Source organism: Dendronephthya gigantea, unplaced genomic scaffold (assembly GCF_004324835.1).
Source record: "Dendronephthya gigantea isolate DGI-Jeju-01 unplaced genomic scaffold, DenGig_1.0 000048F, whole genome shotgun sequence".
In the NCBI taxonomy this organism is placed as follows: Eukaryota; Metazoa; Cnidaria; class Anthozoa; order Malacalcyonacea; family Nephtheidae; genus Dendronephthya; species Dendronephthya gigantea.
Genome location: NW_021163058.1, coordinates 1,148,574 through 1,161,302, shown reverse-complemented (window position 1 = coordinate 1,161,302; position 12,729 = coordinate 1,148,574). Strand labels below are relative to the sequence as shown.

Below are 12,729 nucleotides of genomic sequence, written 5' to 3'. Positions count from 1 at the left end.
TGAGTAGGATTTAGTTTCTTCGAACCTCTGCAAGGTTATAGTTGCATTGAACCTTTTTAAATTCGCACTTTTTCTGCGATCTTACGAGTAAAGAATCTTTCAATACTAAATGCAACTATTTGTCCTTGTGCAGCATCACTTTGCCGTTTTTCCCACCCATCTTGGGCAGTGTAAAGGAATAAGAATATTTTGTTATAATTTAGATCATTAGGACCAAAACAGTGTCCAATTAATATGGTTTACAGTACTGAAACACTAGCACGCATGTCTTAACTCGAATACACTGCCAGGATTTAATACTGGAATTCTACAACGACTGGACTCAAACTTTTGCCTCCTACTGTATCTTTTCTTAATTATTAGGCAGAAACAAATAACAATGTCCAATCATATATGACAACGCACGCCATTAACTTTAAAAATTTTTGAAATTAAAAATATACTTTTCGAAATTAACTAATAATAGGAGTATCGACCTATATTGATAAGTGAATATAATTCTCTTAACATTTAAAACTCAAAACATTTAAATAATGTTTTTTGGCGATTACAATTTCTCTCAATCAGCAAAAAACTTTTATTTTCGCAGTTTAGATGTTGTTGCTTGTCAAAAGTTCTTTGCTGTGTACGGAGGTCTTACAAAGACGTTCTTGAGCGATTTAAAACACGAGTAAATCGTGTTATGTCTGATATAAAACTCCGGCATCACCTCTTGCTTTACATCGTGTTTATATATAGCAACAGTACTTCCAGCTTGTTGGATATTGTGATCAAAATAGTTGGTGGAAACCATTTTCGTTTTTACACCACCATTGCATACATGTCCATGTACAATAGTAGCAATATAGCAGGCATTCTATATACTCCCTATATAATAGGCATTCTATAAAAACCCTATAGGCAGGTATTCTATAAAGGCCCTATATAATAGGTACGCTCATAATCTTTCCTATGATTCCATGCATTGGAACAAAATTGATTCAGTATAGGCATACGAGTCATCCGAAATAGTAGGTATATATTAGGAATGCGCGACCTAAAAACACTAGACAAAGAGGTCTGTTCTGTTGTTTCTTGCAAGAGACAGTAGAAAACTTATGTTCCAGTGAATCTTTCGTCCCTAGGCCACCCACGTGTTCACAACTCTTCAAACAAAAGTCACAAACTTGTTTTGCCCCCTTCATGGCTGTCTGCTTTGCAAAAATACGCCTTGCATGATTTACACGTAAAGCATATAGCAATTGACAGTTAAATCTACTTTGTGGAAAGTTTAGTCTTTAGATATCTTGCTACAAGAACGACGTTAATGATGGGAATGGATTTTGTTTGCTCACAACCAGCTTCTGGTGTTGATGTGAAATATATCCTTTAATATAGCCCTGGAAAAAAGAAGTATTATTTTTATTTTATTTTATCCTGCAACTACGAAAAATACTTCATCTTTGCCTTTAGGTTTTGTACATCTCCACATTAAAAGAACCAAAAATTGGTTAACGGAATTGTAAGTGTGTAAACATAATATTCTTGTATGTTTGCATGGTGACATCAATAAGTAAATTAGCTTGTAGGTACACCACGTAAGTATTTAATACTGCAAAGCTTTCGGTCCGTTAACCCTGGCCATCATATTGCACTGATGAAGGCTTTGCAGTATTAAATACTTACGTGGTGTACCTACAAGCTAATTTGTGTAAACGTAATTACCTCAAATATAAGATTGGCGACAATACATTGGACTTCAATTACGTCCATATCATCAATCTGCACGATCAAAATAACATATTTCAAGCCCCGTTTACACTACAGTCAATTTATTGGCACGGCACGGCTAAAATGGGTACCCTTGCCCAATTCTATTAGTGCTCAGGCTACCAAAACAAAGGCCGGGCACGGATGAAATGGGCACGGGGGTACCCATTTTAGCCGTGCCGTGCCAATAAATTGAGTGTAGTGTAAACGGGGCTTCAATGGATAATCCTCGCACTTATATAGCTTTAGTGCTTGACGCCTATATGCAGGTTAGGCGAGGATGAATAACAAAGATGCTGTTTTGTTACAATACTTGTAATTTGAAGCAGAAACATAATATATTGTAAAACAGGATTTACTATACAAAAGATATATCGTGGAGCGTAGGTAAAAGAGCCTGCATGGCTAGCGAGGTTGAAAATATGTACTTTATACGTACTTTGAAAAACATACCTTTAAAAAGTGCAGCGCTGAAACAAATGCGGACAGCGGGATCAGATGCGTCTTTAACAAAATATATCTATAGAGATTAGAAAGTAAGAGAGTTCTTAATTTCGTTGAGTTCATACACGAGAATCGTATTAATAATGACTTGTGGCACGCCGATAGCACTATAAAAATCATAAAAATTAACTTTCGAAATGCTTACACTTTTTTAAAAAGATTTCTATATGTGATGAGTTTTAACTTCTCCAATATTAAAAACACTCCATATGCTATAAAAAAAGGCTAAAATAATAATGTTTTTAGCATGACTTTATCGTTTACCAATCAAACCATCCCTTTCTCTACTTTCGAATGAACAAACCTCGTGTGTTTCTAATGTTTTGTTGAGCAACAACAGGTTGCCAGTTCTGTGTAATAAAAAGGAAGAATGAAACCACTAAAATCGTCATCATATGAATGTTCACAAAACCTAATTTGCGACGTTTATTACATTCAATTCAAACAATATTCAGGTGATACAAAACAACAACGTATATTTCGGCAGACCATTTCACTATCGAATAAATTAACTTTTTATAATTGCTCCCCAAAGTAAAAAAATCATTATATATAATACCTTACAGCTTTAACAATGTCACTGTATTGGCGCAAGTCGTACTTTTGAAGAATTTCGTTAGGCGGCAGACGACCCTGGAATAGGACATTTGCATGTAAAACACACCAGAAAGATATAGTCAAAACGCCCAGGGTGAAAAAGAGTAACACAATAACGTAGGGTTCAGTTAAATGGTCCTATTCGATTGAGTAAGAAGTCGATCTATTAACGAAACAGCTTCAATCGTAATTCTGTTATTCCTGAGTTACAGACACTGGTTTGTTCAGTTAACGCAGTCGCCATGCTGGATATACATCTACATTAAGACCTTGTTGCGTTATCTCAATTAGCTTTTGAACTTAATCTTTCTCACGAGTTTGTCAGTAATATTTAATAGCTAGGAACGTACCGCAAGCATTTTAACTGGAACAAGGTAGATCAAAACCAATCTGAAAAATATTTTATTTATTGTATGAAATACGTTAGAGCTAGACAACAGATTAGATGTATTTGTCGTATTTCAAAACAAAACATACCGTTTATTTTTCACACTGCTCCTATGACAACGTTTGAATGCAAAGTCTAAATACTCTTCAGCTAAATAAAATGATAAAATGCTGCAGAAAGTATACATGTAGAAAATTTAAAAATATAGCAAATATAAATTAGCTTATATAAATTGGCTTGAAATTAAATTTTTAACATTGCATTAGATTACCAAGTTTTAAATCGTTGTCAAACATAGCCTTTCTTCCAACATAGTACCTAAAAATTTTTTAAACACCCTGCGTCATCACACGAAGGCTAACCTATAGTTTACCAAAGATGTGAATGGTACCTTGAATTTTGAAATTTAATTTACCTATATGTAACCTGATTTGATATTTCGAACTGATCTTTTATTGCCAAACTGTCGATTGCACGTATTAATGGTTTGCAAAGATGTATTCGATTTGTCTAAAACGTAAATATCCTAAGTTTTGTTTTAGTTCGTATTCTCTAAAATAAATTCGATGTTAAACTCTGAGAGTTTCACATGACAGTTTTAAGTTGAACTGCCTAGACGGTATAGGACTATAGCTGGAGTTGCAGTACGAATTGAAGTATACCAACTGAAGATTGAGCCACTGAAGTCTCCTGTCACGACTTCAAAAACACCAGAAATTATGCGAAGAAACAAACCTTAAAGTAAATCTTAAAAAGATGATTCACCAACACGAGCATTCCCCATTTCTTAGAAACCTCTTTTGCTGCCCGACTAAACACATCAAAATGATATGTATATTTTAACTTTCTCTTCTTTTTTTCAGTTGTCGTACCGTATAAAGAAGGCTCACGAAGATGCGAAATATGACGTTTCACAGGATTATTTATAAAGACCATGATGCTGGCATGCATGACCCAAATTATGGCTAATTCATAGTTTGATAACATTGAAACAACTTTGTCCAGTACTGTAACTTGTACTCCACGGCAACCGCCATATTTTGGGTAGCTAATATACCTGTCTGCAGCACACACTCTAAAGCAACTCATAATAACTTCTGCAGCACGTTCCAATGTTTCCCCTGATTTTCCTTGACCTGTTTTCGATATTTGCTGGTCAGCCTAATATCAAACATGAAGTTATTTAACAAAGCTCGACTTTACGACCAAATGTTTTAAATGTTTTTTGCACAATGACAAACACAATGTTTTACACAGGTCTGACAGAGTGCATACTATTGAAAGAAACTGAAACGTAATACTGCAGTGAACTTACTTGCAAAGCTAACAAACGCAAATCTAAAACAACGCTCTTCATAATTGGAAGAGACCTGCATAAGAGATAATGAGAATGGTGACTGAAAGTTCCGAAAGCAAAACCAAGAAAAAAATTTATATTCATATTTGAACATATCACATACCAGTTTTCATCTTTCTGTGCTTGAAATGCTTTTATAAAAGCCTTCAAAAAGTTAAGGGAATATCTATACTCTCAGTATACAAGATTCAGATTCTTGGTATAGCAGTCAATACATAATTTTTGAGAGTGAAATAAAGATTACATTGGGGATAATAAATAGGATACTTGTACTACAACTGCCTGACAAGCAAAGGTTTCGTTAAAATCCTGTTTATTCATAGCCCATAAGGCTCTGGAAAAAAAAGAGAATCATCTTATAAACAAAGGCCTTTTTCTAGCCCCATCATAGAGAAATTGAAGTGCTTATCAGTTCTTATCAGTTGTGTTGAACAATATTTAAAAACAAGCAAAAAAGGAACACAACACCATATTGCATTTTGATAATACAGCTCTGTATTAGGGTTGCCTGTGTGAAAAATTTAATCACATAAAGCAACACAGAACTACTGAAAAAGACCTAGAGCAAAGACATGCAGAACATGCAAAGGAAAAACTTTAGAATAATAAAGCAGTAAAGCAATTTCTTTGAAAAGCATTTGAAAATTAAAAAGTGACTTGGATATTTTAACCATCTTCCATTTTATAGTAATTTTTAATTAGGGTTTTTATTCTTTTTCAAAAAGTTCTGTTAAATGTTGTATAAACCTCAAATGTGCTGCAAACATTTCATCATAAGGTGGATCCAAATATCGTTGACATAATTCTTGCGCATTTTCCAACTGCGTATAAAACGAATCACATGAACATAAATAACTTTTGCAAACTAATGAATATTTATAATGTCATATTTTACATGGTTATGATTAAGCTGAAATTCAAACGAAACCTGGAACCCAAGGGAAGATCAGGAACACTACCTGAAGCTGACGACTAGCAATGTGAGAGTGTTTAAATGACACAAATTTCTAAAATGTGAAAAGACATGCATCATTGGATTTGACCAAACATGAATGCATGCATGAATACAAACGCTCTCTATGTTTCAAACTCATGTACAAATAACAGAAATAAATAGACAAATGAACTTACAGCAATGAGATCACCTTCTCGAAAACCAAGTGCTTGAGAAGCCTATGGGAAAGCCAAAAGTGTTTATATTCAAGTATAGTCAATCTCAGTAATTCCTACATACTAAAGATCGGAGGATAATTATTAGGCACCCCATTCTGAGAGGTTTTTTTTCACAATTTCCACCTTCATCATAATTTATTGGCCCTACTAAAAACTGCCTGAGAGAATAGAAAAACCGACCGACAGAAACTGGCGGTTTTTAGTAGGGACCTTTGTGTTTTGACAATTCATATCTTCCTCTAATTTGGAGAATGGTCAATTAGGTAGGACCCTAAGGCCTATAATTTATACACAGAGATAGAGAAACCCTCTCTTTTATATATATCAATGATTTTATCGAATAACTCTAACTAACCAGTTACAGCTTGAACCATTAGAAAAATTATATATATCTGCGTCATTCGGTTGCAGCATGCTTATTCAACAAAATAAACTTGTTTTTACCTCATCTAAATACTCTTTTATTGAAAAATCCGCCATGTTGGTTTTCAGCCTGAAATACTTCATATAAAAAGTGTTTTATAGGATTGTTTTCCAGTCTCCACGCCTTTGTGTCGACGTCGTTGGTAATTATGTGGTAATTATAAATTCTGCAAAACAAAAACATATGTTCAAAATTCAAATAAATTGAAACATGGATAGAAGTTCAAGGTTTTGACAAATACTAAAGAACATTGAAGAGAAACGGAGTAGGTTATACAATAATTATTCGGGCAAACAAGAAATATTGCTGCATTTATGGATGAATCGGCAAGCACGATAGGGCCTTATGTAAATATAACTTTATGATCACAGCTGCATACCATATTGGAATATTGAAGTCAAGCATTTGTTTCCTATTTACTGACAATTTAGGACAATTAATATTTCACTATTGGACAAAACGTGACGATTTTCATTAAATATACGGTTTGGTGGCGTACGAAATTTCGATGGTGTTTTAGAACAAACCGGATGTGAAATATTGTGGATAAAAGATGTCATTTATATATTCAATATGGCCAAGTATTAAGCTGGGCAAATCTTGGATCAATTCAAGTCTAATTGTTTACATACTTTATTTTGCTGTGTATATTCTAAATAGAAAGTACGCGGTGTTGTCATCAGCAGTGTGTTTTACAGATCGAAAGGGACTGTGTTACTGTAACAATAATAACTCTGCAGCAGTAAAATGTTTGCTGGGTGGTTTAAATGATTCTTGTCTTGAAGGAAATGCAACAAAAAGTTACAAAGCATTCTGTGAGATTATGTCACAATTTGATTGTCGTACTAAATATTCTGTGAAGTGGAAGTGTAAAGATTGTTTAGTAAGTTATATTAACTATTATAAATTTAGTCAGTCATTGGAATTTAGAGGTTGATATTTCTTACAAGTCTGAAAACCCTGTACTATTAACAAACATTGAGAGTTTATATTTAATGGAGTTAATGGAAGTTTTGTTTTGGTTACTAGGAAGCTTATACTAAGTGGCTTTTGGCAGTCTTCAACCCATGGCCAAAAAATAATACTTGGCTATCAAAGTGTACAAACTCAAGTACAACTACTATAGTCTCGTCATGCAGAGAAGTCCTCGCAAAATGTCCTTATTTTGCTCCACAGAACAGTTATGGAGATACTCCTGCATTTGAATGCCCACTTAATTTAAAAGGTGAGGACATGACTATTGATAAAAAAGTTCCCACATTGTTTCCATCAACATCCACAATTAGAGAATGATTTTCATAACAGACCTTGAAATAAAGTTTTATCATCCCTTACCATTACCAATCGGGAGCAAAAAAATTATCTCTGATAAACAGAAATGCAGGGTCTCCAATTAGAAATCTTGACTACAGGTGCTATTTTTTTCATTAAAAAAATAGATTACAAATCCACAAATTGTAAGGATTGAATCTCCATGAGCAAGAATGTTGGTGTCTTGGTCCAAGAAAATGAATTGTCAGGAAGACATTACAGCTAGGGTGTTGTATTCAAGTATACTGCATAAACATTGCCCCACATAAGGTTTATTTACACTGATTTGCCTGCTGCATATTTTTATTGTACTATCATCCTAAATGCTATGTATTTCACTGTTAAATTTATTATGATTACAAGTTTTGATTATTATATCATATGAAGTTAAATTTCAATATGCTATATACGGGAAATTAGCTAATTTTAAACTTAAAGATTGAACTTAGGAACTACTACTATACGAGTAGACTACACTAAAGAGGTCAAGTGTAGTAATTATTAAAAGTATACACTGTTAAAGCTTAATGGTATGACATGTGGAATCATAAGTTAGTAGGAGTATAATTGTAATTTTCCATTAAAGAATATTTGTGTTCCAATTAATAAAAACTTGAGCCAAGCTTTGTTGAAACTTTTAACTAAGATTCTTCTAACTGTTTTCTTAATGGTTTCGAAACTTTTAACTAAGATTCTTCTAACTGTTTTCGTAATGGATTAGAGTTAGACAATATTTAAGATGATTCGAAATGCCAATAAGCATTTTCATAGAGAGCTATTTCATCACTTCAGTCTTTACCATGAAAAATATTTTCTAGTTACAACTTAAATACAACCTTACAGACCTTTTCGAGACTGGGAAAAAAGGCGAAAATCGAGAAACTTTTGACAGTGTGATAATTCATCAAGTCCTGACATCGATCTTTTTCCCAGATCTAATTACAACTACAAAAATATTAAATATCATCTTTCACAAAGAATTGTCCAAAATGTCAAACGTTTTTTGTTACACATACAAGTATTTCAGACTCTTTTTCAACAATTCTGGTAAAAGCAAATGTTTGATGTCATTATACCTTATATTTGCATTTAAAAATATCAAACATAATGTCTTTAAACTATATATTACTGGTAATTTCCACAGACAAATCTTATGATCATCATGAATAGCAGCCACTTTGCATAAATTTCCATAAAACAAGCTTGAAGCCAAAAAATAGGTATTATGGTGGTCGTTTTGACTTTCCTCCCCTGGATACTGTAGAGTTAACAAAGTATTTCCAGAGGTGGATGAAATAATGTACGTCTTAAAATCTTTGCCCGAGGTCAATGCAATGAACCGCCCATCTGGAGAGTAAACACAATTGCTTGTACCAGGTGGGAACTGCAAATGATGCACTTTATTTGCATCTTCATTTGCATCATCCAATGTGGTAATATTCCAGATATCAAATACACCCATCTCATTACAAACTGCAAACTCTTCATTTCCAAATAGAGGATTATAATGACAACCTGTCACGGTCTTACAATACCCATATTCACGTTTACAGTGCAGTACTTTTAATGTAGTGCTGTCAATTACATAGATTTCGCCATCATTTGTACCAGCCAGTATCCGTGTAGTGTCTGGTGAAATCGCCAGGCAAAAAAACCCACCATCAAGATTGCTAGAAAAATATCTTGCATTGTATATCTTGAAATATTCATCCTCTGTTAAATCCTCATCTTCCATTTTCTTCACATTTTCATCAATAGTTGGAAATCCTTGCTTAAAAATATCAATTTCTTCACAAGGTACTGTCTGGACGTTATCAGGCATGCTCCATCTTTCTTTTGACCATCTCGTTGATTGATTATTACCTTTGAAAAAAAAACACCTCCTTCAAATAATATTTTAAGTAGTATATTTAAAACACAAGAAGGAGCGTTTTAGATATGATAAAAAGCGACTTTGAGTGTTTTAATAAATTACTTCAAATATGCCGCATTGTTGTTGAGCAATAAATTTGCTCCATGTATACAAATGCTAATTAGGATGAAACATATAATGAACATAACGAATTATAAAATGCACCATTCTTAAATTAGTATTCATCATAGTTTATCACATTTCATTGGCTAAAATGCTTATGAATTATTATTGAAGCATTGTTAAACAATACATCTTCATATTTTAAACAATGAATATGCCATGCATAATTAAATTATTGAAAAGAAATTCATCAATACTTCAAGCATCTGATTATACATACAGGATTGGTAACAATATAATTTCTACGGATTGTGGTGAACTATTGAGAATTACCTTCATCATTGCATGATTCTGGAAATGTAAATATCTTGCACCAAGAACCTTCTTGTTCTCTTGAATATGTAACAAAGAGTTTAGAACCATCAGGGAAAATTTTCATCTTATGAATTCTGCACTCATACAAATGTGGATTCACAAACTGTGAAGAGGTGATAACTGTTGCCTGGAAAGGATTTTCTGGCATCTTGAGAAACTGTATGTGAGCAGGGATTCTGTGCTCGTATTCATAGTATTGAGAAAGGATACCAAGTGCTAGTAGATTCTTCTCAGGATGCAGTGAGAAAGTTGAAGGAGTTAAATCATCATTGATCATATTAATTCGCAGGGAATGTTCATTCAAATTGGAATAATTGATAAATGTAACATGTTGAGGGTCGTTAAGATACACCAAGCATTTGAGTGAGGGTAGATATTGCAAGTTAGGGCGGACCCTGTATTGAAATTCTGTTTCCATTTGTGGTAAGATACAAAATGGCTGGATGGGTACTTCTGAATAAACTTCTTCCAGCTGGAAGGACACAGCAACTATAAATAGAAATGTTTATGAGATATCATCCTGCACAAAAAGATTTTTCTGTGATGCCTTGAAAAACCATTACGACAACCTTCATTAAATTTAAATGCACACTGCTTGACAGTGCTTGTATACGAAATAATTAACGCCCGACAATTTTCCCTAACATATAAGGTATAAAATATATAACAACATATTAGGTATAAAATACACAAATACGGCTGATCAAAACTCACCTTCTTTGTTCATTGTGTTATATCTCTAACAGAGAAACGATACTTTAGGTATTAAAGTATTAAGTATTGAAATAAATTGAATGAATGGCCTTTCCCGGTCAGAGCCAGTGAACAGTGAACACAGAGTCGTTCGTTCCCTGAGGTAGCCCGTTCGCGGGTTGATATGGGTCAGAAATTTGCAACTTCTCATCGACTTTGAAACTGGCCCATGAGAGTCCGTGTTCGTTTAGTCGGTCATGGGAGTTGATGGGAGTTGCAAAACAGCTAGCAGTTTGCATTTTGTAGTGGCAGACTCAGAAAAATAGTACAAAATAAATACAAAATAGTCCACGTGCGGTATTATATCCATCCTCGTTTGACCATCACACAACTAATACATTACAAGTAACTCTCGTACAAACTCTCGCTTCTCAACTCCCATCCTCGTTTGACCATCACACAACTAATACAAGTACCTCTCGTGCAAACCCTCGCTTCTCGACTCTCATTCTCGTTTGACCATCACACAACTGACACCAGTAACTCTCGTGCAAACTCTCGCTTCTCAACTCTCATTCTCGTTTGACCATCACACAACTGACACCAGTAACTCTCGTGCAAACTCTCGCTTCTCAACTCTCATTCTCGTTTGACCATCACACAACTAATACAAGTAACGCAAAATGGAGATAGCATAGTTTATTCAAGTTTTGATAATATAGAATCAGTAGAATCATTATGTCTTAATAGTATATTCTCTTATTTTTATAACAATAATAGTATATTCTCTTTTTTATCTCTAATCGAGGCCCGTTTTAGACGTCGAACTGTTCATATTCCAAATCGGATAAAGTTCTATTGTATGGAATGCAATCTTTCTTTGATTGAGCACTGTCCTTAGTTGATCGTGTGACTGGGTGAGGAGACCTTAAAACAGTGTGTGAAGTCACTAACGTAGCAGTGGCTGAGGCTCCAGACTTCAGAGTTGGGCATAAGTATCTGAACTCCCTTTATAATTGAAATAGACTGTCAATCAATAACTGCCCCAAACTCAAGTCTAAACGTGGATGACCAAACTTGAATGTATTAAGCATGTTTGCTCTGACTTCGCTTCAAATTCTTCGTCTTCCGAGTTTGAAATATCTGTAGATTCACAAAACAGCCCAAGATTATTGTATACTGCTCCAACAATGCTGTTCTTAGTAAAAATATTTTCTCGACGGGGTGTCGTATATGGGTGACTGCCGTTCAATTGCCACCAGGACTCTTCGGCGGTGTTCTTACAATTTAAATATTTGAATGTTTCAGAGCTCCGCTGAAACGCTCTCCTAATGACATTATAAAAACACGCAGGTGTCTTCTTGCTGTAAAAAACGTAAGCCTTAAATGATGCTTCGTTGTATTCTCTTGCAACAAGAACTGAGATCTTAGAATGACGACCTAGACCTTTAGTTATATCCCTCACATCGATCAAACGAAATGAGAATAATAACTCGCCAGTGATAATGTCATATACACCAATCGATCTTGTGTTAATAAAAGTAACAACATTACAAGCCTCTCTCGTTGCTTTATTTTTCTTGTGCGTCACACAGGCGTTGTGTAAAATCTGAGCTATCTCGGTATCAGAACCACCGTACTTTAGTTCTTCCCCGGCATTTAAACATGTCATCCTCATCTTCACACCTGCTTCAATTTCGCTGTCTTTCTGAGATCTTCGTGACATCACGCAATCAATTTCAGTGCACCTTACGCAATGCAAGAAAATATGGCAAGGTAGCTTTAATCTATACTAGTTTTAACCAGTTTTCAACCACATCTTCCTTACTCAAACAATATCGATAACTCGAGTACCTGTTATGTTGTGATTGGCGGCTTTCAAAATATCCACAGGATTGTTGATGTACTGCAGACAACCATAGACAACTTATTCAAACTTCACTGTTGGCGCGATTCATATCTTGACTAATTTAGTGATAATTCTAAATTTTTTGCAAGGAAACTATCGTTTAAATGACATATCACTAAGTTATATTAAGTGTGTGTATGCCACGAGCTATCATAACAAACAAAATTTTTGCTTCATTATAAATTCTAATAACTGAAATATTTGCATTTACAATCCGGCTTCTCTTGGAATTCGACACATATTTGTGGGCGTTATTCAATGCCTATAAATGCTA

The 12,729-nt window shown here is 34.4% G+C and overlaps 4 protein-coding genes across 4 annotated transcripts; 1 reads left to right on the top strand and 3 right to left on the bottom strand.

The window, feature by feature from the left end:
• Positions 1-312: 312 nt before the first annotated feature.
• Positions 313-6,266, bottom strand: LOC114528252 (PCI domain-containing protein 2-like). Its single transcript, XM_028549879.1, has 19 exons — positions 6,213-6,266; positions 5,727-5,768; positions 5,555-5,602; positions 5,343-5,416; positions 4,863-4,929; positions 4,699-4,739; positions 4,554-4,608; positions 4,296-4,399; positions 3,974-4,049; positions 3,654-3,748; positions 3,510-3,556; positions 3,328-3,388; positions 3,201-3,240; positions 2,813-2,886; positions 2,558-2,603; positions 2,399-2,478; positions 2,203-2,269; positions 1,705-1,761; positions 313-1,379 (listed from the first exon to the last, which is right to left on the bottom strand). The coding sequence occupies exons 1-19, from the start codon at positions 6,246-6,248 to the stop codon at positions 1,290-1,292; spliced, it is 1,200 nt and encodes a 399-aa protein (XP_028405680.1). The 5' UTR covers positions 6,249-6,266; the 3' UTR covers positions 313-1,289.
• A 63-nt stretch (positions 6,267-6,329) lies between these two features.
• On the top strand, positions 6,330-7,789 carry LOC114528276. Its single transcript, XM_028549909.1, has 3 exons — positions 6,330-7,075; positions 7,222-7,417; positions 7,632-7,789. Exons 1-3 carry the CDS (start codon positions 6,746-6,748, stop codon positions 7,658-7,660), a joined length of 555 nt encoding a protein of 184 aa, XP_028405710.1. The 5' UTR covers positions 6,330-6,745; the 3' UTR covers positions 7,661-7,789.
• Positions 7,790-8,116: 327 nt separating this feature from the next.
• On the bottom strand, positions 8,117-10,692 carry LOC114528275. Its single transcript, XM_028549908.1, has 3 exons — positions 10,568-10,692; positions 9,812-10,342; positions 8,117-9,366 (listed from the first exon to the last, which is right to left on the bottom strand). Exons 1-3 carry the CDS (start codon positions 10,578-10,580, stop codon positions 8,510-8,512), a joined length of 1,401 nt encoding a protein of 466 aa, XP_028405709.1. The 5' UTR covers positions 10,581-10,692; the 3' UTR covers positions 8,117-8,509.
• A 552-nt stretch (positions 10,693-11,244) lies between these two features.
• LOC114528245 lies at positions 11,245-12,594 on the bottom strand. Its single transcript, XM_028549869.1, has 2 exons — positions 12,401-12,594; positions 11,245-12,294 (listed from the first exon to the last, which is right to left on the bottom strand). Exon 2 carries the CDS (start codon positions 12,270-12,272, stop codon positions 11,604-11,606), a length of 669 nt encoding a protein of 222 aa, XP_028405670.1. The 5' UTR covers positions 12,273-12,294; positions 12,401-12,594; the 3' UTR covers positions 11,245-11,603.
• Positions 12,595-12,729: the final 135 nt, after the last annotated feature.